Here is a 23,331-nt window from a genome sequence, read left to right on the forward strand (position 1 = left end):
CGTTATAACTGGCAAAGCCATAAAACAGACAATTAATCGTTATAACTTGTAAAGCCATAAACAGACAATTATTCGTTATAACTTGTAAAGCCATAAAACAGACAATTAATCGTTAAAACTGTTAAAGCCATAAAACAGACAAATAATCGTTTTATCTTGTGAAGCCATAAAACAGACAAATAATTGTTATAACTGGCAAAGCCATAAAACAGACAATTAATTGTTATAACTGGCAAAGCCATAAAACAGACAATTAATCTTTATAACTTGCAAAGCCCTAAAACAGACAATTAATCGTTATAACTTGTAAAGCCATAAAACAGACAATTAATCGTTATAACTGGCACAGCCATAAAACAGACAATTAATCGTTATAACTGGCAAAGCCATAAAACAGACAATTAATCGTTATAACTTGTGAAGCCATAAAACAGACAAATAATCGTTATAACGTGTGAAGCCATAAAACAGACAAATAATCGTTATAACTTGCAAAGCCATAAAACAGACAATTAATCGTTATAACTGGCAAAGCCATAAAACAGCAAATGAATCGTCATACCCAGCAAAGCCCCAAAACAGACAATTAATCATCATAACCGGCAAAGCCCAAAACAGACAGTTAATCGTCATAACTGGTAAAAGCCCTAAAACAGACAATTTATCGTCATAACTGGTAAAAGCCCTAAAACAGACAATTAATCGTCACAACCGGTGAAGCCCTAAAACAGACAAATAATCGTCATAACCGGCAAAGCCATAACACAGACAATTAATCGTTATAACTGGCAAAGCCCTAAAAAAGACAATTAATCTTTATAACTTGCAAAGCCCTAAAACAGACAATTAATCGCCACAACTGGCAAAGCCATAAAACAGACAATTAATCGTTATAACTTGTGAAGCCATAAAACAGACAAATAATCGTTATAACTTGTGAAGCCATAAAACAGACAAATAATCGTTATAACTTGTGAAGCCATAAAACAGAGAAATAATCGTTATAACGTGTGAAGCCATAAAACAGACAAATAATCGTTATAACTTGTAAAGCCATAAAACAGACAATTAATCGTTATAACTGGCAAAGCCATAAAACAGACAATTAATCGTTATAACTGGCAAAGCCATAAAACAGACAATTAATCGTTATAACTTGTAAAGCCATAAAACAGACAAATAATCGTTATAACTTGTAAAGCCATAAAACAGACAAATAATCGTTATAACTTGTAAAGCCATAAAACAGACAATTAATCGTTATAACTGGCAAAGCCATAAAACAGACAATTAATCGTTATAACTGGCAAAGCCATAAAACAGACAATTAATCGTTATAACTTGTAAAGCCATAAAACAGACAAATAATCGTTATAACTTGTGAAGCCATAAAACAGAGAAATAATCGTTATAACGTGTGAAGCCATAAAACAGACAAATAATCGTTATAACTTGTAAAGCCATAAAACAGACAATTAATCGTTATAACTGGCACAGCCATAAAACAGACAATTAATCGTTATAACTGGCAAAGCCATAAAACAGACAATTAATCGTTATAACTTGTAAAGCCATAAAACAGACAAATAATCGTTATAACTTGTAAAGCCATAAAACAGACAAATAATCGTTATAACTTGTAAAGCCATAAAACAGACAATTAATCGTTATAACTGGCAAAGCCATAAAACAGACAATTAATCGTTATAACTGGCAAAGCCATAAAACAGACAATTAATCGTTATAACTGGCAAAGCCATAAAACAGACAATTAATCGTTATAACTTGTAAAGCCATAAAACAGACAATTAATCGTTAAAACTGTTAAAGCCATAAAACAGACAAATAATCGTTTTATCTTGTGAAGCCATAAAACAGACAAATAATCGTTATAACTGGCAAAGCCATAAAACAGACAATTAATCTTTATAACTTGCAAAGCCCTAAAACAGACAATTAATCTTTATAACTTGCAAAGCCCTAAAACAGACAATTAATCGTTATAACTTGTAAAGCCATAAAACAGACAATTAATCGTTATAACTGGCACAGCCATAAAACAGACAATTAATCGTTATAACTGGCAAAGCCATAAAACAGACAATTAATCGTTATAACTTGTAAAGCCATAAACAGACAATTATTCGTTATAACTTGTAAAGCCATAAAACAGACAATTAATCGTTAAAACTGTTAAAGCCATAAAACAGACAAATAATCGTTTTATCTTGTGAAGCCATAAAACAGACAAATAATTGTTATAACTGGCAAAGCCATAAAACAGACAATTAATTGTTATAACTGGCAAAGCCATAAAACAGACAATTAATCTTTATAACTTGCAAAGCCCTAAAACAGACAATTAATCGTTATAACTTGTAAAGCCATAAAACAGACAATTAATCGTTATAACTGGCACAGCCATAAAACAGACAATTAATCGTTATAACTGGCAAAGCCATAAAACAGACAATTAATCGTTATAACTTGTGAAGCCATAAAACAGACAAATAATCGTTATAACGTGTGAAGCCATAAAACAGACAAATAATCGTTATAACTTGCAAAGCCATAAAACAGACAATTAATCGTTATAACTGGCAAAGCCATAAAACAGACAATTAATCGTTATAACTGGCAAAACCATAAAACAGACAATTAATCGTTATAATTTGTAAAGCCATAAAACAGACAAATAATCGATATAACCTGTAAAGCCATAAACAGACAATTAATCGTTATAACTTGTAAAGCCATAAAACAGACAATTAATCGTTAAAACTGTTAAAGCCATAAAACAGACAAATAATCGTTATAACTTGTAAAGCCATAAAACAGACAAATAATCGTTATAACTTGTAAAGCCATAAAACAGACAAATAATCGTTATTAACTGGCAAAGCCATAAAACAGACAATTAATCGTTATAACCGGCAAAGCCATAAAACAGACAATTAATCGTTATAACTTCATACATTTAAATGAACTACAACCGAACATGCAGTGTTTGCGAATACTTTCTATTACATGCGGATTGTGTCAGTTGTGGTCAGTTGTGGCCTGTGGGTTAGAGCGTTGGGCTTGTGATCAGAAGGTTGCAGGTTCAAATCTCAGTGCCAGCAGGTCATGACTGAAGGGCCCTTGAGCAAGGCACCTTACCCCTGATTGCTCTGCAGTAATGTGTCACTGTAAAAAAAAAAGAATAACTACTTGTAAGTCGCTTTGGATAAAAGCGTCTGCCAAATGAATAAATGTAAATGGATTAATGCGGACAAACGCTGCATGAATGATGTAGATTTGCCATCTAGTGGCTGTGTATCAAAGTCTCTTGATGCCACAGTATTTTTAACTTTTTTGTGTTAAATTATTGTTTAATGAATTATGGCTGATTAGAAACATTAAAGATTTTATTTTTGTGGTGGATTGGGGTCGGGCGAGTGTGCGTGCAGTCTTCTTTTTTTGTGCTTGGCTGATCACATGCCTGATTGTTGTCATGCCTCCAGCTGAGGAGACAACTCAAACGGTCGAGAAGGCCATCAGTGGAGATTTCATGGGTAAATTTATTTACCAGCCCACCGGGTGTGGAGAGCAAAATATGATCCACATGACTCTACCTCTCATTGCCACTCATTATCTGGACAGCACCAATCAGTGGGAGGCTGTCGGCATGCAGCGTCGAACTGAAGCCATCAACCATATAACCACAGGTCAGCAGACAAAAACATATGTATACGTGTGTACACTTGAATCAAATTTTGAGGTAAATGTTTCACCCTTTTGTATTAAGGTTATCAAAGGCAGCTGGCCTACCGCAAAGTTGATGGTTCATATACCCCCTATAACGGTGTAAATGGCAGCACCTGGTAAATGTTTAAGTTTTAAATAAAAATTCTGTACAGCTTTCCTGTAAGTCTTAATAAATACAGTTTTTACTGTATATGTTTTTTGCTTTATTTATTCTGTTAAAGGTTGACGGCGTACGTGGCTAAAATCTTTGCTATGTCCAGTAAGCTCATTGCTGTAGAACAAAATGTAGTCTGCAGCGCCCTCAAGTGGCTGGTTCTCAACAAACAACTGCCAGACGGATCTTTTAAAGAGGACGCAGCTATAATTTCAGCGGGGATGGTTGTAAGTCTTTGCTATGATCTATTGTACTGCATGTCTATGAGGTCGAACTAAAATTACTGGCAACACCTCTCAGTTTAGACTAATTCATTATATAACAACCTGACGTGTTTGTGATGGTCAGTTTTTGCTTTGATTCAGGGTGATGTTCGGGGCAAAGATTCAGAAGCTTCTCTGACTGCATTTGTTCTCATCGCCATGCAAGAAGGCAGCGTAATCTGTGCCAGATCAGTTGGTGTAAGTTCAGCTCTTTTACCCATAGCCGCGGGAATGTGATTTTTGAGCAGGAGGTCCTATGGTTTTTTTTGCCAGTTATGACTGTTAAGCGAGCCGCTTAAGTTTAATGTTAATAAAAAACGGAGGCAAAAATTAGTTGCTGCAGAGAACAAAGAAGGATGCCAGTGTGATTATAGGATAAAGCATAAAAACAAACACATAAAACACATGTAATATGTATGCCTGTAGCCAAAGCACAATCTGCCATGGCAGCTTAACCACCCATACATTCCCTAAACGTTATGAATACATTTTTCTATTTTATGTCTTAAATCAATTTGATTGAAAACACATACGAGAGTTGGAACAGAATCCTGGCCTCCTGGAGTCACAGTTAAAAACGTTGTTCTTACACTTTCTCGATTCCAATCACATATCATTGGGCGGACCTGGTGCAAATAGTCTGCCAAATGCATGAATGTAAATGTTGTCTCTGACTTTATTTATTTATCTTTGACATTGCTTCAGTTTTTCTTTCGCTCGACCCACAGCACCCCCACTTCCCGCGGTTATGCTTTCACCATATTTTTGAAAGTTTTCTTTAGTTTTGCCACTGCTTATATTGTTCATCTATTCATATTTTAATCTAATAACAGAGTCTTCATGAAAGTATGAGAAAAGCCGTTAGTTATTTGGAAGGTAAACTTCAAAATCTGGCTAATCCGTACGCTGTGGCTATGACGTCCTACGCCATGGCCAACGTGGAGAAACTCAATAATGATGTGTTGATGAAGCATTCCACTAAACAGGAAGGTCAGTAATATTTTAACCAGCTTTACCAGAACATCAAAGTATACAGAAAGGGTTTTCCTCTGGTCAATGCCATTATGCCATATAACCTTTGTTAACAACAAGAAATTTCAATGTGCATTTACTAAGAATGAAAAAAATATTTGCCAGTAAAATTCAGTAAGAAATACAGGAAAGGAACGTAATCAAGTTTGCAGTTTAAAACTTCAGGGCAAAAACTTCAAGCTGTGTATGAACTTAATACATTTGAGTATTTTACATAAAGAGCATTTCTTTATATAAAATGAAAACATTGACCTAATGCCTAAATGTGAAAACATTTAATCTACTTATTTTATTTCTTTGCAAATCATTATTAAAAAAACCTCAAAGTCTCTTTTAAAAAAAGCAACATGGAGCATTACATAAGTACCATGGTAAATTTTAACCTTTTTTTAAATGTATTAAATGGTTGCTTTGATAATGGTTGCTTGCTACAATTTTAAGTTAACAGAACTATTTCAGTTTTGAGTACAGTTAACTTATTTTCAATGAGTAGATTGTACTATTCGTATATTTAGTACAGTGTGCTCAAAATAACGTTTTGAACATTTCCGGTAATTTTACTTAGTCTTTGTTAGGTATATTAACAGAAAATTTAACAATGTCTAGTAAAATCAACATTTTGGCCAAATTTTAGGAAACATACTAGCACTTTTCAAGGTATACTGTTTGATTTTACAGTGTAGTAAAAACAGCGCAGGCAAGACAATTTCCAAATCACACTGTTGAGTCTTCTCGAGTTAATTACATTAAATAATAATATTAATACTTATATTAAACAGAACACTTAACCAAGTCAAGTCTGTAAGAAATAATTTTTGTGATATTTTCTTTAACACAAGAATGCCTAAACATATTAGAACCTCCTGTTTAAAGTTTCTAGTTTATCCCAAAAATCAAAGAAATTCATTTAAAAATTGTATGTGATATTTATTCTTCTGGATAGTCCCTGTATTGTGTAAATTTTGTAACTCATTTCCATAAAACACGGATAATATTTTCTTTGTGCAAGAATTGTGGTTAAATGTGTAAAAATGTGTTCGAATTTAACATTGTTTATAAAACAAAATATGGAAACCGTAAAAAAGGAGGTCAAAGTTTTTTTTTATTAATAACATTTTTATTAGCTAAGAATTGTATTGCCAAATGTATTTTAATCACTCGGTTAATAGCACTTTAGAATTATTTTGGACAATATAAAAAAATGCTGTAAAATGCAAATAATAAAAAGCTACAACTTGTTCAACTCATTCGATAAGTTGAATAAAATTTCTTGACTTGTTTTTAGACATATGGATGAATTGAAAATGTAGATTTTTTTTCCTTTTCTGTCTTCTTTATTTCTTTGTTCTTCCATTTTAGTTTATTGTCCCCTCTTAAAATGTATGTTAATCTTACATGGAGACGAATAACAGCTGGACAAACGGTAAAAAAATGTTTTGCAGATGTGAAGGCAGACATCTAATAGTTTCCCAGATGAATGTATGCTATCAGAGAATAGAGAAAGATGACCATGGCATTCCTGTACATGTTTCTGTTTTGTGTGCTTTGAACAGCCGGCACCGCTTGGATGGTCCCGGGACAACGTTATCATTCTCTAGAGGCCACAGCTTATGCTGTGCTGGCCCTCGTAAAAGCAAAACATTACGACACAGCAGGAGAAGCCGTGCACTGGCTGGCCAGACAACAATCTAACTATGGCGGTTCTGGCACAACACAGGTTAACCAACAACTCTTCATTCACAGTGATAACGTTACATTCTATCATTGGGTCACAAAACCCTCAAGACATTAATATTTCAATAAAAGCTGCAGTTTATGAAATCAAAATGAAACCATGAAAAACAAAATGGATGAATTCAACATTTTATACAAACTTTACTCGCATTGTCTATCGTAGGCGACCATCATAGTGTTCCAGGCGGTGGCTGAATACCGCACGCATGTGAGGAAAGAGCAAAACTTCAACCTGGACGTCGAAGTGTCTGTGTCCGGAAGAAACACACCAATCAGATGGGGTTTCAGAAAAAATAACGTGCATGTTACACGCACGGACAAGGTGAGAAGTCTGTGTGAGCGGTATGTTCAGGATACAGACTGTAAACAGTTACTGACGTGATTATTATGATATCTAATGAAATATGTGTGTGTCACTCAACAGTTCGATCTCAATAAGGACTTCAACGTAACGGCTAAAGGAACTGGAACAGCCACTCTTTCAGTGAGTTGACATGTCATCACATTCATGTTTATATACAGAAAGTGTGTGACACGAGTGATACCTGTGTCTGTTTTCAGGTGCTCATGCTTTATTATGCCAAGCCCGCGGAGAAGATTTCTGACTGTAAACACTTTGATCTGAAGCTTAAAATTGAACGAGAAATTGCTGGTAAGAGTCTTGCTTTGATGTTGAACGAAATATGTTTTATGTATCTAATCATTTCAAATGTTATTTTTTTGCTCAGTGAGTTATCCAGGGGCTGAAGAAAGTTACAAGCTTACAATTGAATTCTTGTAAGTTACAAAACAATCAATATAAATATATATAATACACTACTTTTTTATTATTAATTGATTTATCTCGACAGCTTCGACAGTGAAACAAGAGACGCCACCATGAGCATTCTGGATGTGGGATTACTGACAGGGTTTAAAGTGGATGAAGGAGATCTCTCAGAGGTATTAAACCATTTTAGAATAAAAACGATGTCTCAGAATGTACATAGTTGTAAATAACAACGATGGGAAGTAATGAGGTACAAACACTTCGTTACTGTACTTAAAGTCCACCTGAACAGGAAGTTTCAGTCGTATTTACTTCCATATTCTGACACATTTCTGAGTGAAAAGGAATTTCAGAGAAGAAAATTAGTGGACGAGGCTTCCGTTTTTCACTACAACTTTATTGGATTTATAGCTGATGCATTTTGAAATGAAACCGTCAGCAGATTAACAGTTGAAGGGGACGAGTTAACGTCTTCTCTGCCCAAGCCTATCTATTTTACGTCATTTGAGATGGATAGTCATTTTAAGGCCGGAAGTGCATTTTTAGATTTTAATTGAAGATTATGAGGGTACATGACCCAAATTGATAAGCTATTTACTACAAACGCTGCAATTGTTCATGAAAAAATATTTTCATTTTTAATTACACTGGGACTTTAAGTTGATTTTTCTGGTTACTAGTAGTTTACACCACTGTACACAATACATCATCACCTTATCCCTACGTGTTTTGTACATTATGCACGTACCTGCCTATTGCCAACAAAACACAGACATTTGACTAAGTTTGATTTACCGCGTGCAGTTCATGTCCGGCATCTTTAAGCACTGGGACCGGGCCTTCTATCGGTTTCAAACAAAACCAAAGCTGGTCTTCCTATCTCTTGTTGGTTGGCATGTGGGATGGTGATTTCTTTCGCCTTGCTGTGGTTGTGCCTTTCCGGGAGAATTGCCCAAAAAAAGTATATAGTATTCCAGTTACGAAACAGGGATCCAGACTTATAAAAACTTTCTGAACGAGGTTGTAGTGCTGGGGGAGTGCATCAAGCACAGAAATACTACGTCATACATCCAACTAGTTTTTTAACAAGTTGACATGTTTAGCATAAGATGCCAGCAGGTTTAACAGCGTAAAGCATGAAATAGCATATTACCTGATCATAAATTGAAATCAAACACAGTTAAACCATTTAATACAATCCAACTGAATATGGCATTATACTACTTCTGTCTAGCATCAGCACATCTTTAAAACTATACAGACTGTACTCTGTCATAACTCGTTCTTAACAGCTGGATTTAAAACAATATTGACTGTGCAACATGTTGCTTGTTCTACAAATAGCTATACTTCACTAAATAACAACTTCTGGCAGATCTACAGTATAAGCGCATTATTTTTGCTGTTCTTCATTTTCGTGCAGTTGTGTGGGCATTAAGTTCATTAAGATATAATGCACCACAGACATAGGCCTTTTCAGCAGTCTTGTTCTCCTGTTCTCTCTCTACGTCATCAATAACCGTCAAAGTCCATTCCAATACTCAAGAACACAAGAACAGAGAACGCATGAACAGCCTGCTTCACAGAGCAGCGAGAATCACGTCACGAAAATGAAACATTTGTTGGAATCACGATGCCAGCTCAACATCGTAATGTCTATCAGCCAAACGATGGCAATGCTATCGGCCCAACCCTTCGATGGATTAATTTGTGACATCGAATGAAAAGAAAAACAGAAATCCACAGACGGTGGACAAAGCCTATTACCATTTTGTCGGGCGATTTGGGACAGGTGGAACTCTTCCCTACCTCCAAAGTGGGGAGTGGCAGAAAAAGTTTGAGAAACACTGGGCTAGTCTACAAAGCTGCCACGGAGGGCAGTTCAGTCATGACCTGCTGGCACTAAGATTTGAACCAGCAACCTTCTGATCACAAGCCCATCGCTCTAACCTCCAGGCCACAACTGACACCGTTAGACAGACTTCTTACTACCTGTCTTTATTTTCACAGTTGGCCACGGGCAAAGACCGATTCATTCAGAAATTTGAGATGGACCAGGAGCTCTCGGAGCGAGGATCCCTCATCATTTACCTCAACAAGGTATTTCACCCGACTGTGTCAGACTTCATTTAATTACCGTGCTTTATACCAAGATTCCAAAATACCACGTTCAATTTGTGATTGACCGTCAGATGTAATAAAGTGATGTTTCTGAATGATGTGATCGTCTGCCTCGATAGGTTTCTCATACGGAAAGAGAAATAATCGTCTTCAGAATGCACAAGGTCAATAAAGTGGGTTTGCTTCAACCTGCTGCAGTTACAGTCTATGAATATTATTCACCAGGTGAGATATTGACACACACACAGTTCTCTAGATGATCTCTTGACTTAACTCTTGTGTTTTCTCAGACGCACGTTGTACGAAGTACTACCACCCTGATAAGGAAGACGGCGCTCTGAGCAGATTATGTCATGAAGATTTGTGTCAGTGTGCTGAAGGTACAGTCACTCAGAAACACTTCAGTGTTTGCTGTTGTTAGAATGAACTGTTTTTAATTCCCCTGTTTTCCCAGAAAACTGCAGTTTGCAGAACAAAAACAAAGTCAGTGAAGACCGTCGTTTGGATGAGGCTTGTGAAGCTGGCATGGATTATGGTAAACAAATTAAATTGTGTGTTTGTATTCCTTTTCAGATGTTGTGCAGATGCATGAAAATATTTGGCCTGAACTTGTTTAATATATTTTTACAGCTCTGGTGTTGATAATGATGTGTGTTAATGTTTCACAGTTTATAAAGTCAAAGTCGCAGAAATGAATTTGACAAAACACTCGGACATCTATGTCATGATGGTGGAGGAGGTACTTAAGGAAGGTACGTCTGTGTCTGTGTCTTTGCTGAGCATACTGCTACTTTTCTATTGATAGTACGTTTTGCCTCATTTAGTGTATGCGAATTAATGATTATGCAAATGAGTACCCACCTCCATTCAATCACATAAATTCTGACAGTTAATTTATAGGTACATACAGTAGATGCCTCGTTTAACGTGTGAAGCAGCGCATGCTCATTTTGCATCAGCAGCTGTAGTTTCAGTGACAAGTCCATTTGACATGCTTACATATCTATGGTTCAAATCTGTTATGCTGCATTCACACCAAACACAAATTAAGTGATTTGCAAAAGTAAATAGCGTAAAAAGTAAATGCAGAGAACTACGTTGAATTAAATTCTCATTGTGTTGTCATAGCGACAGTACATCACCTGCACAAAATTACAACATGTCAAAAAATCTAACACTTATTGTAAAGGTAAGAATACACAACTCACCATGATGGTGACTAGTGTTAGCGGGGAACGTTCTTAGAACATTAAAAAAACTAGACATTTACTATGTTTTTAAAACGTTTTCAAAAACATGAAAAACCTCTAAGGAATGTTTGTTCTTATAACAAACTTTTGTAAGCTGGGTTGATTTTCACCACAGGGGGACTTTAAACTGTTTGTTTCCTAAACACTGTACTGTCCTACAGGCTCGGATACTGCTGTGGAGGGAAAGAGGAGGCCATTTCTGGCTCATCCCAATTGCAGAAAAGCATTGGATTTCAAAAAGGACAAGTCATACCTCATCATGGGCAAATCCACTGACCTGCCAAACCTTGAGGCGAGGTAGGAGGTTTATGCATTAAATGTCCTCTGTCGGTTTTACTGGATATTATTGTTGTTCTTTGTATATTTGTACAGTCTCAAAACCTCACTTTGTGTTGACTTTCTTGTTGTTTTTAGACTGCAGTACATCTTGGGTGAGCAGACGTGGATCGAGTACTGGCCCACAAGAGAGGAGAGCCAAAGTCCACAACATAAGGACAGATATGCCGGCATCTCTACACTCAGAAACAAGCTCATGAAAGAGGGATGCTCTTCATAATTAATCGCATAAAGTGAAATACTTCAACATCTTTTAACTCAACATATACAACGTTGATGTTGGACGAAAACTTTGGATCTTCATGTTCTCCAGATTTCATCATTTATTGTTATTTTCGTGAATCTTTACTAATACTTCATGTTTCTCTGTGGGTTTTACAGATGTCTAACCAATGAAACATTAAAAAGAGCTTTTCAACTCACACAGTGTTAAATCAATTAAAATAAAAAATAACTAAATAGTGGATTTGGCGATATTAGGTTCAGCTAAAGAATTGTTGAGAGTGTTGTTTAAATTGTCACAAAACTTGACTTTGTTTTAATTGCATAATAAAGTTTTTTTTTAATTGAATCATTATGTTATTGTTTGATATGCATTGCCTTGCAAAAATATTCAGGCCATTACTTTCCATTTTCTGAAATACAAAATATTCAAATTAATGAGACATTTTCCAGGATTCAAATCTATCAAATTATTATTCAGGTCTTTAAACAGGAAATGAAGGATTTTTTTAAATGATTGTAAGTCTAGAGCAATATAGAGAGAATAGTGAATAGTAATACAAAACAAACTTGATATTGCAGCAATAAAATCAAACAGATTGCTACAACCCGATTAGAGATTAACAACTCTTGTTAATCAAATATCATTAACTATAGATAGAGCAGAACATTTGAGTCAAAAATATAACATGATTCAACGATGACATGGGGATTGACTCACCAACAGGGTATCTGTGGATGCATCTTGTTAATTTATATTAAAACAGAAATTATCAGGATGGATCTTTGTGGTAGATTTAAAGCAAATTTAAATGTAGTGAGTAATTGGAACCTGGCCTTCCCTTGGCTTTATATACTATATTTCTCGACTTTGCCTATGCAGATAGTAATGATAGTAGTAGCGAAGGTATGAATAATTGCTGTGCTGTCCAGGGGTCAGGCCTTGAGCACGCCAGTTCCTGTCAAACCCAGATCACTCTACCTCGATGAGGGGAGGGGGGGGTTCCGACCTCGGAACCGGCCCAAAACCTGCTGAAGAGTGAGTCTGTGTATAAGCCAAGGTCAGGCCTGAGGTACTGATGTCATGTTGCTTTGTTTAATAGAAATTAAGAATGTGTTGCAAAGAAATAAAATAAGTCAATGTAATGTTTACACTTTTATGCATCAAAAAGACTCAAATGTAAGTTCATACACAGCTTGAGGTTTTTGCCCTGAAGTTTAAGCTGCAAAGCTGTTTCGATCTTTTCCCGTATTTTTACAGAATTTTTCTGCCTGTGTTTTTCCGTAAAACTACGGAACATTTTAAAAAATTTTTGACCAGAGCTTGGGCTAGCAGCTGATAGGCATGCTCCGATAGGTACGGCCTGATTTTCCTGATGTTCTAGAGCACATACCCGCAGGTTTGAGTGGTTCACTCGATATTCACAGGACAGCGGGTTTCAGTATAACGTTGTGGCCACTTTAATGGACAACTGGCAAGCAGACGTACCGTTAAGTGTCCCTTGTTTGTGACCTGCTTTAAAAAAATATATTGCTCCAGCAATTTCGGCCATCCAACTGATAATAGATTTCAACATTTTAAAATGTGAGACAGACATTGTTAGGCAGCAGCACTTCTGTGAACTGGTGGAGGGTACACAGGTTTGGAGAATGGATGGATGGAACAAGATTATGCGTCACAATGTGAGTCAATATGACAGGATTTAAAATTAAACTTAAAGCTCATTTGCTATTTGAAGCATTTAATTACTTATTTTCTGTTAACTTATTCTCCCCGCCATCAGGAAGTGATTGGCATCAGACGCGATAGACATTGGCCTAGCCTCTTTGTTACAGCTCCTGCGGGGCATGATGTACCGATCATCCTTTAGAATCCGGTATGGGTAAGTTTAGACTGGCTATACCCAGCAAACATAGTTACTTTGTAGTACTGAGAAGGAGGGCGGTACTCCTGTCACTGGGGATCAGAGGGGCTATGGAAATGCCAGCTGGAGGGAGCCCCCCAAAATGTTTGTAGTGAATACTTGGGAGATTCAGGGGACTTGGAAGGACCGGACAGGACTGCACATTTAGCAGCCTGTGGTATGTAAACTTAGCAGTGATCATTTCATCTGGGCTTACCCATGTGGAGCCAACATGGAACCCGACAACAAAACCAGCTGAGGCCCAGAAGACAACCACAATCAAACCCATCTGGGCCCCATGGCTCCTTGTTGGATGGGTAGCTGTTTCTCTACAATCGCAACAGTGTGTGATTGCCACAACAGCTCTAAACATGTCATTTGCATTTGCTTATTATCATTATCATACATTTGCTGTTTTAAAAAGTTATGTCTTACATGCTAATACAAATTATATAAAGTACTATAATATATTCAGTTATGTTGCTCAAAAGTTTTATGGGATTGCTTGTTGATGCAGAAGCATCGTTAACATGTTCTCCGACGTCAAAGATCCTGGAAGACTTGTTCTGCATTTATTTGACTTACCAATTCACGAGTTCGCCCTCGCTAATAAACAGCTCCTTGTTGGGATAGATGGTAAAGCATGGGAATGAAGGTTATGCGTATTTGGCGTGTTGTGCAGGGAGTGGGCTCCGAGCCCGCCGGATCTATCCGAACCCGGAGCACTCTACCCTGCTCAGAGCAAGTGCTCCGGGCTCGGAACCGGCTCGAGCCCAGAACACACCCCCCCGGGGGTCCTGCGGGACTTTAGAAAAATGAGAGGAGCTGGGGTGGAGGAGGGATGCTTATCTGACAAGATGCAACAGGTAAGCTTGTTTGTCTATTTATGATAGAGCTTGCAGGAGCTGATAGGGTAGATACGGTGATTGCTGAGGGTGAACCAGCCTAGATCATTAAGTAGAGATTACGTGCTCGGCTGATAGGTGATTGCTGATGGTGAACCAGCCTAGATAATTAAGTAGAGATAGCGTGCTCGGCTGATAGGTGATTACTGCTGATGGAACATCGGGCTGATTTATATGCTTAGGTTCCTCCCGAACTTTGTTAATAAAACATCATTTCACGAGTTCGCCCTCGCTAATAAACAGCTCCTTGTTGGGATAGATGGTAAAGCATGGGAATGAAGGTTATGCGTATTTGGCGTGTTGTGCAGGGAGTGGGCTCCGAGCCCGCCGGATCTATCCGAACCCGGAGCACTCTACCCTGCTCAGAGCAAGTGCTCCGGGCTCGGAACCGGCTCGAGCCCAGAACACACCCCCCAAATGCAAATAAAGCTGGACAACCGCCGAAGTACGCATACACCCCCCCAAATGCCATGCTGTGCGTTACGGAGGTACAACCTGAATTTTAATAAACGAAAGGATGAGGGCCTGTTAGGGCTATCGCTGCTGCGATACTGACCTCATGGCTAGTAGTGTCTGCTGCTACAGAGCTTTGTTGGAAGCTCGGGCCCCTGCGGGGGCAGTTGCTGCTGTGATACTAACCTCATTGCTAGTAGTGTCTGCTGCTACAGAGCACTTGTTGGAAGCTCGGGCCCCTGCGGGGGCAGTTGCTGCTGTGATACTAACCTCATTGCTAGTAGTGTCTGCTGCTACAGAGCACTTGTTGGAAGCTCGGGCCCCTGCGGGGGCGGATGCTGCTGTGATACTTACCTCATTGCTAGTAGTGTCTGCTGCTACAGAGCACTTGTTGGAAGCTCGGGGCCCCTGCAGGGGCGGTCGACCCTTGTGCGACCAATGCGCTTGCGTGACCAATGCACGAGTGTGACTGGGAACCCTTGTGCGACCAATGCGCGTTGCGTGACCAATGCACGAGTGTGACTGGGACTCTTGTGCGACCAATGCGCGTTTCGTGACCAATGCACGAGTGTGACCCTTGTGCGACCAATGCGCGTTGCGTGACCAATGCACGAGTGTGACCCTTGTGCGACCAATGCGCGTTTCGTGACCAATGCACGAGTGTGACCCTTGTGCGACCAATGCCCGTTGCGTGACCAATGCACGAGTGTGACCCTTGTGCTACCAATGCCCGTTGCGTGACCAATGCACGAGTGTGACCCTTGTGCGACCAATGCGCGTTTCGTGACCAATGCACGAGTGTGACCCTTGTGCGACCAATGCGCGTTGCGTGACCAATGCACGAGTGTGACCCTTGTGCGACCAATGCGCGTTGCGTGACCAATGCACGAGTGTGACCCTTGTGCGACCAATGCGCGTTTCGTGACCAATGCACGAGTGTGACCCTTGTGCGACCAATGCGCGTTGCGTGACCAATGCACGAGTGTGACCCTTGTGCGACCAATGCGCGTTGCGTGACCAATGCACGCTGGTGGTGCCTGCTGCTACAGAACACTTGTTGGAAGCTCGGGCCCCTGCGGGGGCGGTCGCTGCTGCGATACTGGCTTCATTGCTGGTGGTGCCTGCTGCTACAGAGCACTTGTTGGAAGCTCGGGCCCCTGCGGGGGCGGTCGCTGCTGCGATACTGGCTTCATTGCTGGTGGTGCCTGCTGCTACAGAACACTTGTTGGAAGCTCGGGCCCCTGCGGGGGCGGTCGCTGCTGCGATACTGGCTTCATTGCTGGTGGTGCCTGCTGCTACAGACCACTTGTTGGAAGCTCGGGCCCCTGCGGGGGCGGTCGCTGCTGCGATACTGGCTTCATTGATGGTGGTGCCTGCTGCTACAGAGCACTTGTTGGAAGCTCGGGCCCCTGCGGGGGCGGTCGCTGCTGCGATACTGGCTTCATTGCTGGTGGTGCCTGCTGCTACAGACCACTTGTTGGAAGCTCGGGCCCCTGCGGGGGCGGTCGCTGCTGCGATACTGGCTTCATTGCTGGTGGTGCCTGCTGCTACAGAGCACTTGTTGGAAGCTCGGGCCCCTGCGGGGGCGGTCGCTGCTGCGATACTGGCTTCATTGCTGGTGGTGCCTGCTGCTACAGAACACTTGTTGGAAGCTCGGGCCCCTGCGGGGGCGGTCGCTGCTGCGATACTGGCTTCATTGCTGGTGGTTCCTGCTGCTACAGACCACTTGTTGGAAGCTCGGGCCCCTGCGGGGGCGGTCGCTGCTGCGATACTGGCTTCATTGCTGGTGGTGCCTGCTGCTACAGAGCACTTGTTGAAAGCTCGGGCCCCTGCGGGGGCGGTCGCTGCTGCGATACTGGCTTCATTGCTGGTGGTGCCTGCTGCTACAGAACACTTGTTGGAAGCTCGGGCCCCTGCGGGGGCGGTCGCTGCTGCGATACTGGCTTCATTGCTGGTGGTGCCTGCTGCTACAGAGCACTTGTTGGAAGCTCGGGCCCCTGCGGGGGCGGTCGCTGCTGCGATACTGGCTTCATTGATGGTGGTGCCTGCTGCTACAGAGCACTTGTTGGAAGCTCGGGCCCCTGCGGGGGCGGTCGCTGCTGCGATACTGGCTTCATTGCTGGTGGTTCCTGCTGCTACAGACCACTTGTTGGAAGCTCGGGCCCCTGCGGGGGCGGTCGCTGCTGCGATACTGGCTTCATTGCTGGTGGTGCCTACTGCTACGGAGCACTTGTTGGAGGCTAGGACCCCTGCGGGGCCGGTTGGGCGAGTGGTGCAGTCTTCGAGACTTTGAGAACAACGTCGTGAGATGGAAGCGCTGGCTGCCTTGTTAACAAACTGTATTGTGGTGCCGCCTTCAGCAAAGAAGACTGGCTCAGCCGAGCCCCAGATGTGAGAACCATCTCCTCCGAAGGTGTTCCCGGGTGTCAAAGCTGGACAACTGGTAACTTGTGAATGCGACGCCTGCTTGAGTCGATTGGTCCGAAGGTGATGCGATCTTCAAGGAATCATGAGTCAAAGTGGCTGAGGTTTGAACTAACATCCGAGACTATCAGATGATACGGGCAAGGAGTGTTTGCTGGGCTTCCCTGAGGAGCGACAAGTCTGTCCGGATGTAGCTTCTAAAAGCCTCTGATGACCAACGGCCTAGGGCTTGGATCTGCGGCTGGGATAGGCCCTTTTGGGCGGCTGTGGTAGCTGCGCCTCTGCGGAAGGAGTGACCGGAAAAGTTGTCTGCTGGGATGCCAGATTGGAGCAGGACGGCTTTGAGGTGCTTCTGAAACCAGAAGCGTGAGGCCGGGCGATTAGAGTCGTCGACGAAGAGGGGATCCGATAAGGCCGCTGACCGGGGTTGTCTGTAGCGAAGGTAGGCTAGGAGGGTTCGATATGGCTGAATCGGTGAATTGATGTTGAACACGTAGACGAAATGACCTCTCCTGGTCTGGTCAGTCTTACTTTGCTTAATCGAGTAAGAAATCGTCTCCGAATCCAGCACCTGGAGGTCATTCATGGTGGGGTGAACTGAAGGGTCGAATTTGGATGTGGTGGTGATCTCTGAGCATCGTAGAAAGCCGAAGAACGCCAATGTGAACATGGCGTCAAGTGTGCGGGCAACATGTGTGGAGTGATATCCCTTGCGGAGGGTGGAGATGCATTTGGTGAGAATCTCCAAGGTAATGGGCCTCCTAGCGTCCTGACGGGCGGGTTGGGATCTTCGTATGCCTTGGATAACCATTGATGTTTGGGAGCTTGCTATGGCCGGTGACGGGGAGTTGAAAATCAATTTATGGAAGAACTGGAGTCCGCTGAGGTAACCTCTGATGGAGCTGGCCTGAAGGTTTTTTGCGGTGTTGAGAAATGAGATGTATGAGGTAATTGTGAGGAGAGAAAATTCTGGGAAGGGAATGCTGAAAGCCTGGTGAAATGATCTGAAGCTTCTCCACGCCGTGAGGTATGATTGCAGGGTCCTGGGGGAAACTGCCTTAGTTATGGAATTGAGAGAGGCATCGAGAAGCGTTTGCAGTGGGTGATTCACTGGAAGATCAACTCCGGATAAGGTTGTACAGGAATAGGCCTGGGGTCCGCTTCGAGCGCCAGCAGCCTGGACTTCTGCCAAAATCTGCGCTCTGATGTTGCTGGAGACTGGTGGAGGTTCCATCACATGCACGTGTGGAGGCGCTGGCATCGCAGCGGCTGTGGCCAATGAAAACGTGGGGCGTGCCTGTTGAAGAGAGAGAATGGCAGTCGTTTGCGCGTTGTGCGGCGACAAGCTCGTGCTAGCGTTGGCAGCGGCGCCGGAGATATGAGGCCCAGGGACTGAGGCCTGTGACTCTAACGGAGGCAGCCTCACCCCATAAATCAATTCCGGCGCCGCGGGCCAAGATCCAGGGGCGGGAAAAGCGAATCTAATGGCGGCCGCTTGTGCGTCTAACAGAGATAGGCTCGGGGTAGCGGTGGTAGCGGTGTCAAGGAATTGTGGTACGGAGACCAGCGCTTGTGTCCCCAGCGGAGGCAGCCTCGCACTGGGGAGCCAAGAGCCCGGGGCGGGCAAGGCGAATCTAATGGCGTCCGCTTGTGCATCTAACGGAGACATGCTCGCGCTAGCGGCGGAAGCGAAGAACTGCGGTCCGGAGACCAGAGCTTGTGTCCCCAGCGGAGGCAGCCTCGCACTGGGGAGCCAAGAGCCCGGGGCGGGCAAGGCGAATCTAATGGCGTCCGCTTGTGCATCTAACGGAGACATGCTCGCGCTAGCGGCGGAAGCGAAGAACTGCGGTCCGGAGACCAGCGCTTGTGTCCCCAGCGGAGGCAGGCTCGCACTGGGGAGCCAAGAGCCCGGGGCGGGCAAGGCGAATCTAATGTCGGGCGTTTGTATGTGTAACGGAGACAAGCTTGCGCTAGCGACGGCGCCAAAGAATAGTGGTCCAGAGACCAGCGGTTGTATTCCCACCGGAGGCAGCCTCACGCCTGAGACGTATGGGTGAGCCAGGGCTCCTGAGAGTTGCCGGCCAGCCTGTACGGGGCGGTCATCTACAGTCGCTGTGCTGTCCCACGCGTTGAGCTGATATGCCGCGGGCTGCCGGAGGTGCTCGATCGGGATATCCGTGGCTTCTAGCATGACCTGAACGCTTCCAAGACTTGCCGAAGGCTTGCTGCGTCGGCTCGAGTGAGGGAGGCCTAGCCGAGCCGCGGAGGTAGATTGCCCGTGCCTGGAATAGACGGGACCCCGAGCCGAGCCTGGCTCGTTATTGACAGCCGATCGTGCCAACCTCATCGAGGGGACGTCAGCCTGGGACGACACGTAAAGGGTGTAGAGCTCTAGTTTCGACATCCGCCTGCTGAATGGGACGTCCGCGTTGGCAAGGGCCAGACGAAGGCTCTGGATCGTCCACTTGCTGCATGCAGATATCTTGGGGAGCGCAGAGGCGTATGATGACGCCGGTGAATGAGGTGGAGATCGTGCCGGTGGGAGCGATGACGAACCCTTCCTCTTAGATGCACGCCGCTCAGAGCGGCGGGGATGGCGGCCCCGCGGCGAAGCTTGGAAATAGTCCGTATAATCCGACCCTGAGCTGGAAAGCTGGGGTGCGCAAGATGGCACCGAAGGATCTGGAACGTTTGCTACTTTAGAGACCACGGGAGACTCTGACATAGTGGCGAAACTTGACGATGCTTATCTGACAAGATGCAACAGGTAAGCTTGTTTGTCTATTTATGATAGAGCTTGCAGGAGCTGATAGGGTAGATACGGTGATTGCTGATGGTGAACCAGCCTAGATCATTAAGTAGAGATTACGTGCTCGGCTGATAGGTGATTGCTGATGGTGAACCAGCCTAGATAATTAAGTAGAGATAGCGTGCTCGGCTGATAGGTGATTACTGCTGATGGAACATCGGGCTGATTTATATGCTTAGGTTCCTCCCGAACTTTGTTAATAAAACATCATTAAATGTCTGTCTTGTGTCTAAAATAATCTGCTGTTCATTCTCTCCCTTGCTTACTCCAGCTTTAATCCTCCTAGTAGCAACAGTACTGTTTAGCTTGTTGACAAAATGTTTATATGCTCTCCTTTTATCCATTGGATAAAAGCGTCTGCCAAATCAATAAATGTAATGTAATGTAAGTAGTTCATGAGAACGTGAAGAGTTAAATGTAGTCAAATACACATTTCCAGTAAATAACCTACAAAAACATGTTGTGTAAATCTAACCTTTGATCATCTGGCAATGGGTGTATTGATCAAAGTTTTGAGGTGCAGGATAAATATTAAGCGTCCGTAAATAATAAATGTCCGAACAAGTGGCTTCCGCAGTAATCGTAGTTAAGGGGGCGGGACTCTTCGGATTCTAAAGCGGATTTAATTGGACGAGAACTTTTTTTTGTCTAAAGTAATCTTTGAAAGTAAAAATATTATACAGATAGTCATAGACCACACAAAGAGGAAGAGAAAGAAGATAATTTTTTATAAATAATAATAAACAACAAATAAAAATAAATAAATACAAAAAACAACGGCAAGTATTTCTCCTCTTTCCTATGGACACATTCTAAATCTACAAAAAATAATATATATACATATTTATATATATATATATATATTTTAAAAAAGCGCATCCATAAAAAAAGACGGGATATTAAGTTGATATCTTCTGCATAAATTTTAACAACTTTTTTTACCGGAGTTTCTCATTGTCTGGCATATGGACTTGATTTCACTAACCCTAACCAATTGTCCGTATATCAATGTATTTTGTGCATTCTGTTAGGAAGTGTACTTCCGTCTCAGTTTTGTTGAGATGACAGTGTTTATTTTAACTTAACCCCCTTTATATTAAGAAAACCCCCACTGGAACCCCAAACGGGCTAACCCATGCGGGACCCACTTGGGGTTTGTCCTGCCCACACTGTCCCACGCCGGTACGGGCATGTTTGCTGGGATGAGTGAAATAGTTTTGTTTCATTTGTGATTTAATTTGGTTGAGTTTGATTTTTGTCAGTATTCTTGTGGTTGAGAGCATCTGTAGATGTTAAGACTGAAACATCAGGATTGAAGCTCCAGACCAGCTGACAGAGAGGATTCACTTCTTCGCTCATCAAGTGGGGTTTCAGTGCTTTCGAATTATATGAGTGAGGGTTACTGTGTTTAAGTTTCCAGAATGTGATCCTAAATCTTTAGGATTAGTGTATATTTGTCTAATTCTGCCCTGCATGCATTGTTTGTTGTGTGCTGGTGGATATTTTTACCGAGTTCTGTGGCAAGTTTCTCAATAGGATGTTTCTCTCATTTAGTAAAATCTTGATTTGGATTTGTCAGTGGATCCCACACTTCACTGCCATAGAGGGAAACCGATTCAATTACTAATTCTAATATGTTCAGCCAATTTCCAATTGGGATATTTGATGGCATAGAAGGCCCTGTGTGCATTATCTCTGTTCATTCACTGTTGGAACCACCAAGCCCGGAGCCCTCTCCCCGGGACAGAATGCCAAATACGCATTATATTCGTCCCCTATCACCTGTTATTATTTGCGAGGTGTGCCTAATGTAAATGTGTGTTGTGATAGTTGGCATCTGGTTCTTTACTGAAAGGTGATCATTTAAGTTTTTCTTTAGGTAAACTGTCAGGGCCCAGGTCTGACTGTATTGTTCTAGCAGGTCCAGGTTCGGTTGTAAACCGTGTTGAGTGGGAGACAACAGAATCTGATCATCTGCATACAGCAGACATTTGATTTGTGAATCGTATAGAGTGAGACCAGGGGCTTCAGATCGCTCTAGGATGGTTGCCAGTTCATTGATGTAAATATGAAAAATGTTGGGCTTAAACCGCAATCCTGTCTCACTCCACGCTCCTGATAAAGTTATCTAGTATGTTATATTGAATTTTATCCCACATTTACTCTCAGTGTACATTGATTTAATAAGGTCATATGTTTTACTACCTATGCCACTTTCAAAAAGTTTGAAAAACAGTCCTTGGTTCCAAATTGAGTCAAAACATTTACATTTAGCAGACGCTTTTATCCAAAGGGACTTACAGCATTATCCTATACATTTTACATAGATATCGAGCCCACGATCTTGCGTTGTTAACGCAAGGCTCTTATCACTGACCTACAGGAAAGCTACAGACCAGCTTTACAAAAAATGCTTTTTTAAAGTTTATTAATGCATATATTTGACCATTATCTTGGTGAACATGTCTCTGCATGCTTGTCTATGCTCCATATTATTTATGCCTTCCTGTTACTAAATCCCTGAATATATGTTTGCTATCTAGTACACGTGTTGACGTCCGGCGATCTTCGTAACTGCCATCAGCGAATTTTGAGTGCCGTAACGGCTCCATGTTTTGCCACAAGATAAGCAAAGCTTTGTCAACTTTGCCACCGGTAGTGAAATTGCTGATTTCATTTTCCAGCAGGACTTGGCACCTGCCCAAAGTGCTAAGGTACCAAAAGCTGGTTCAATGACCATGGTGTTACTTTGCTTGATTGTCCAGCAAATCTACCTGACCTGAACCCCGATGAGAGACACCAGACCCAACAATATAGATGACCTGAAGGCCACTATCAACCAGGGCTTCCATTACCCCTGTGCAGTGCCACAGGCTTATTGCCTCCATGCCATGCCGCATTGTTGCAAATGAAGAAATGAAGGCTTGAAATATTTTTCACTATATGTAATGAATCTATGGAATATATGGGTTTCACTTTCTGAAACGACTAACAAAAACGATTTGACTTTTTCGTGATATTCTAATGTTTTTTAGATGTACCTGTATATCATTGAATTACAGTAAAAGACATTGGAGAATCATTGCAGCTGCATTGTGAATGCATATAGACACTACTACATTCTTTTGAGTGTCATTGGCCGTGATTGCTCCACGAGACCCAATCTGGTTTCATACTTTTATTGCAAATTGTCTGATTTCATCCTGGT

The 23,331-nt window shown here is 42.1% G+C and overlaps 1 protein-coding gene across 1 annotated transcript in view; it reads left to right on the forward strand.

The window, feature by feature from the left end:
* LOC306898016 (complement C3-like) overlaps positions 1-11,977 on the forward strand; it is a 29,348-nt gene extending 17,371 nt beyond the window's left edge. The window contains exons 24-41 of the mRNA XM_079463218.1: positions 3,504-3,707; positions 3,788-3,863; positions 3,969-4,128; positions 4,267-4,362; positions 4,998-5,154; positions 6,750-6,913; positions 7,094-7,252; positions 7,355-7,414; positions 7,492-7,582; positions 7,659-7,707; positions 7,782-7,872; positions 9,710-9,799; positions 9,940-10,045; positions 10,111-10,200; positions 10,275-10,355; positions 10,489-10,572; positions 11,232-11,367; positions 11,485-11,977. Coding sequence (XP_079319344.1) covers positions 3,504-3,707; positions 3,788-3,863; positions 3,969-4,128; positions 4,267-4,362; positions 4,998-5,154; positions 6,750-6,913; positions 7,094-7,252; positions 7,355-7,414; positions 7,492-7,582; positions 7,659-7,707; positions 7,782-7,872; positions 9,710-9,799; positions 9,940-10,045; positions 10,111-10,200; positions 10,275-10,355; positions 10,489-10,572; positions 11,232-11,367; positions 11,485-11,626 — 2,036 coding nt within the window. The 3' untranslated portion in view covers positions 11,627-11,977. The remainder of the gene's footprint in view (positions 1-3,503; positions 3,708-3,787; positions 3,864-3,968; positions 4,129-4,266; positions 4,363-4,997; positions 5,155-6,749; positions 6,914-7,093; positions 7,253-7,354; positions 7,415-7,491; positions 7,583-7,658; positions 7,708-7,781; positions 7,873-9,709; positions 9,800-9,939; positions 10,046-10,110; positions 10,201-10,274; positions 10,356-10,488; positions 10,573-11,231; positions 11,368-11,484) is intronic.
* Positions 11,978-23,331: the final 11,354 nt, after the last annotated feature.

Source organism: Barbatula barbatula (assembly GCF_947034865.1).
Source record: "Barbatula barbatula genome assembly, chromosome: 8".
Classification (NCBI taxonomy): Eukaryota; Metazoa; Chordata; class Actinopteri; order Cypriniformes; family Nemacheilidae; genus Barbatula; species Barbatula barbatula.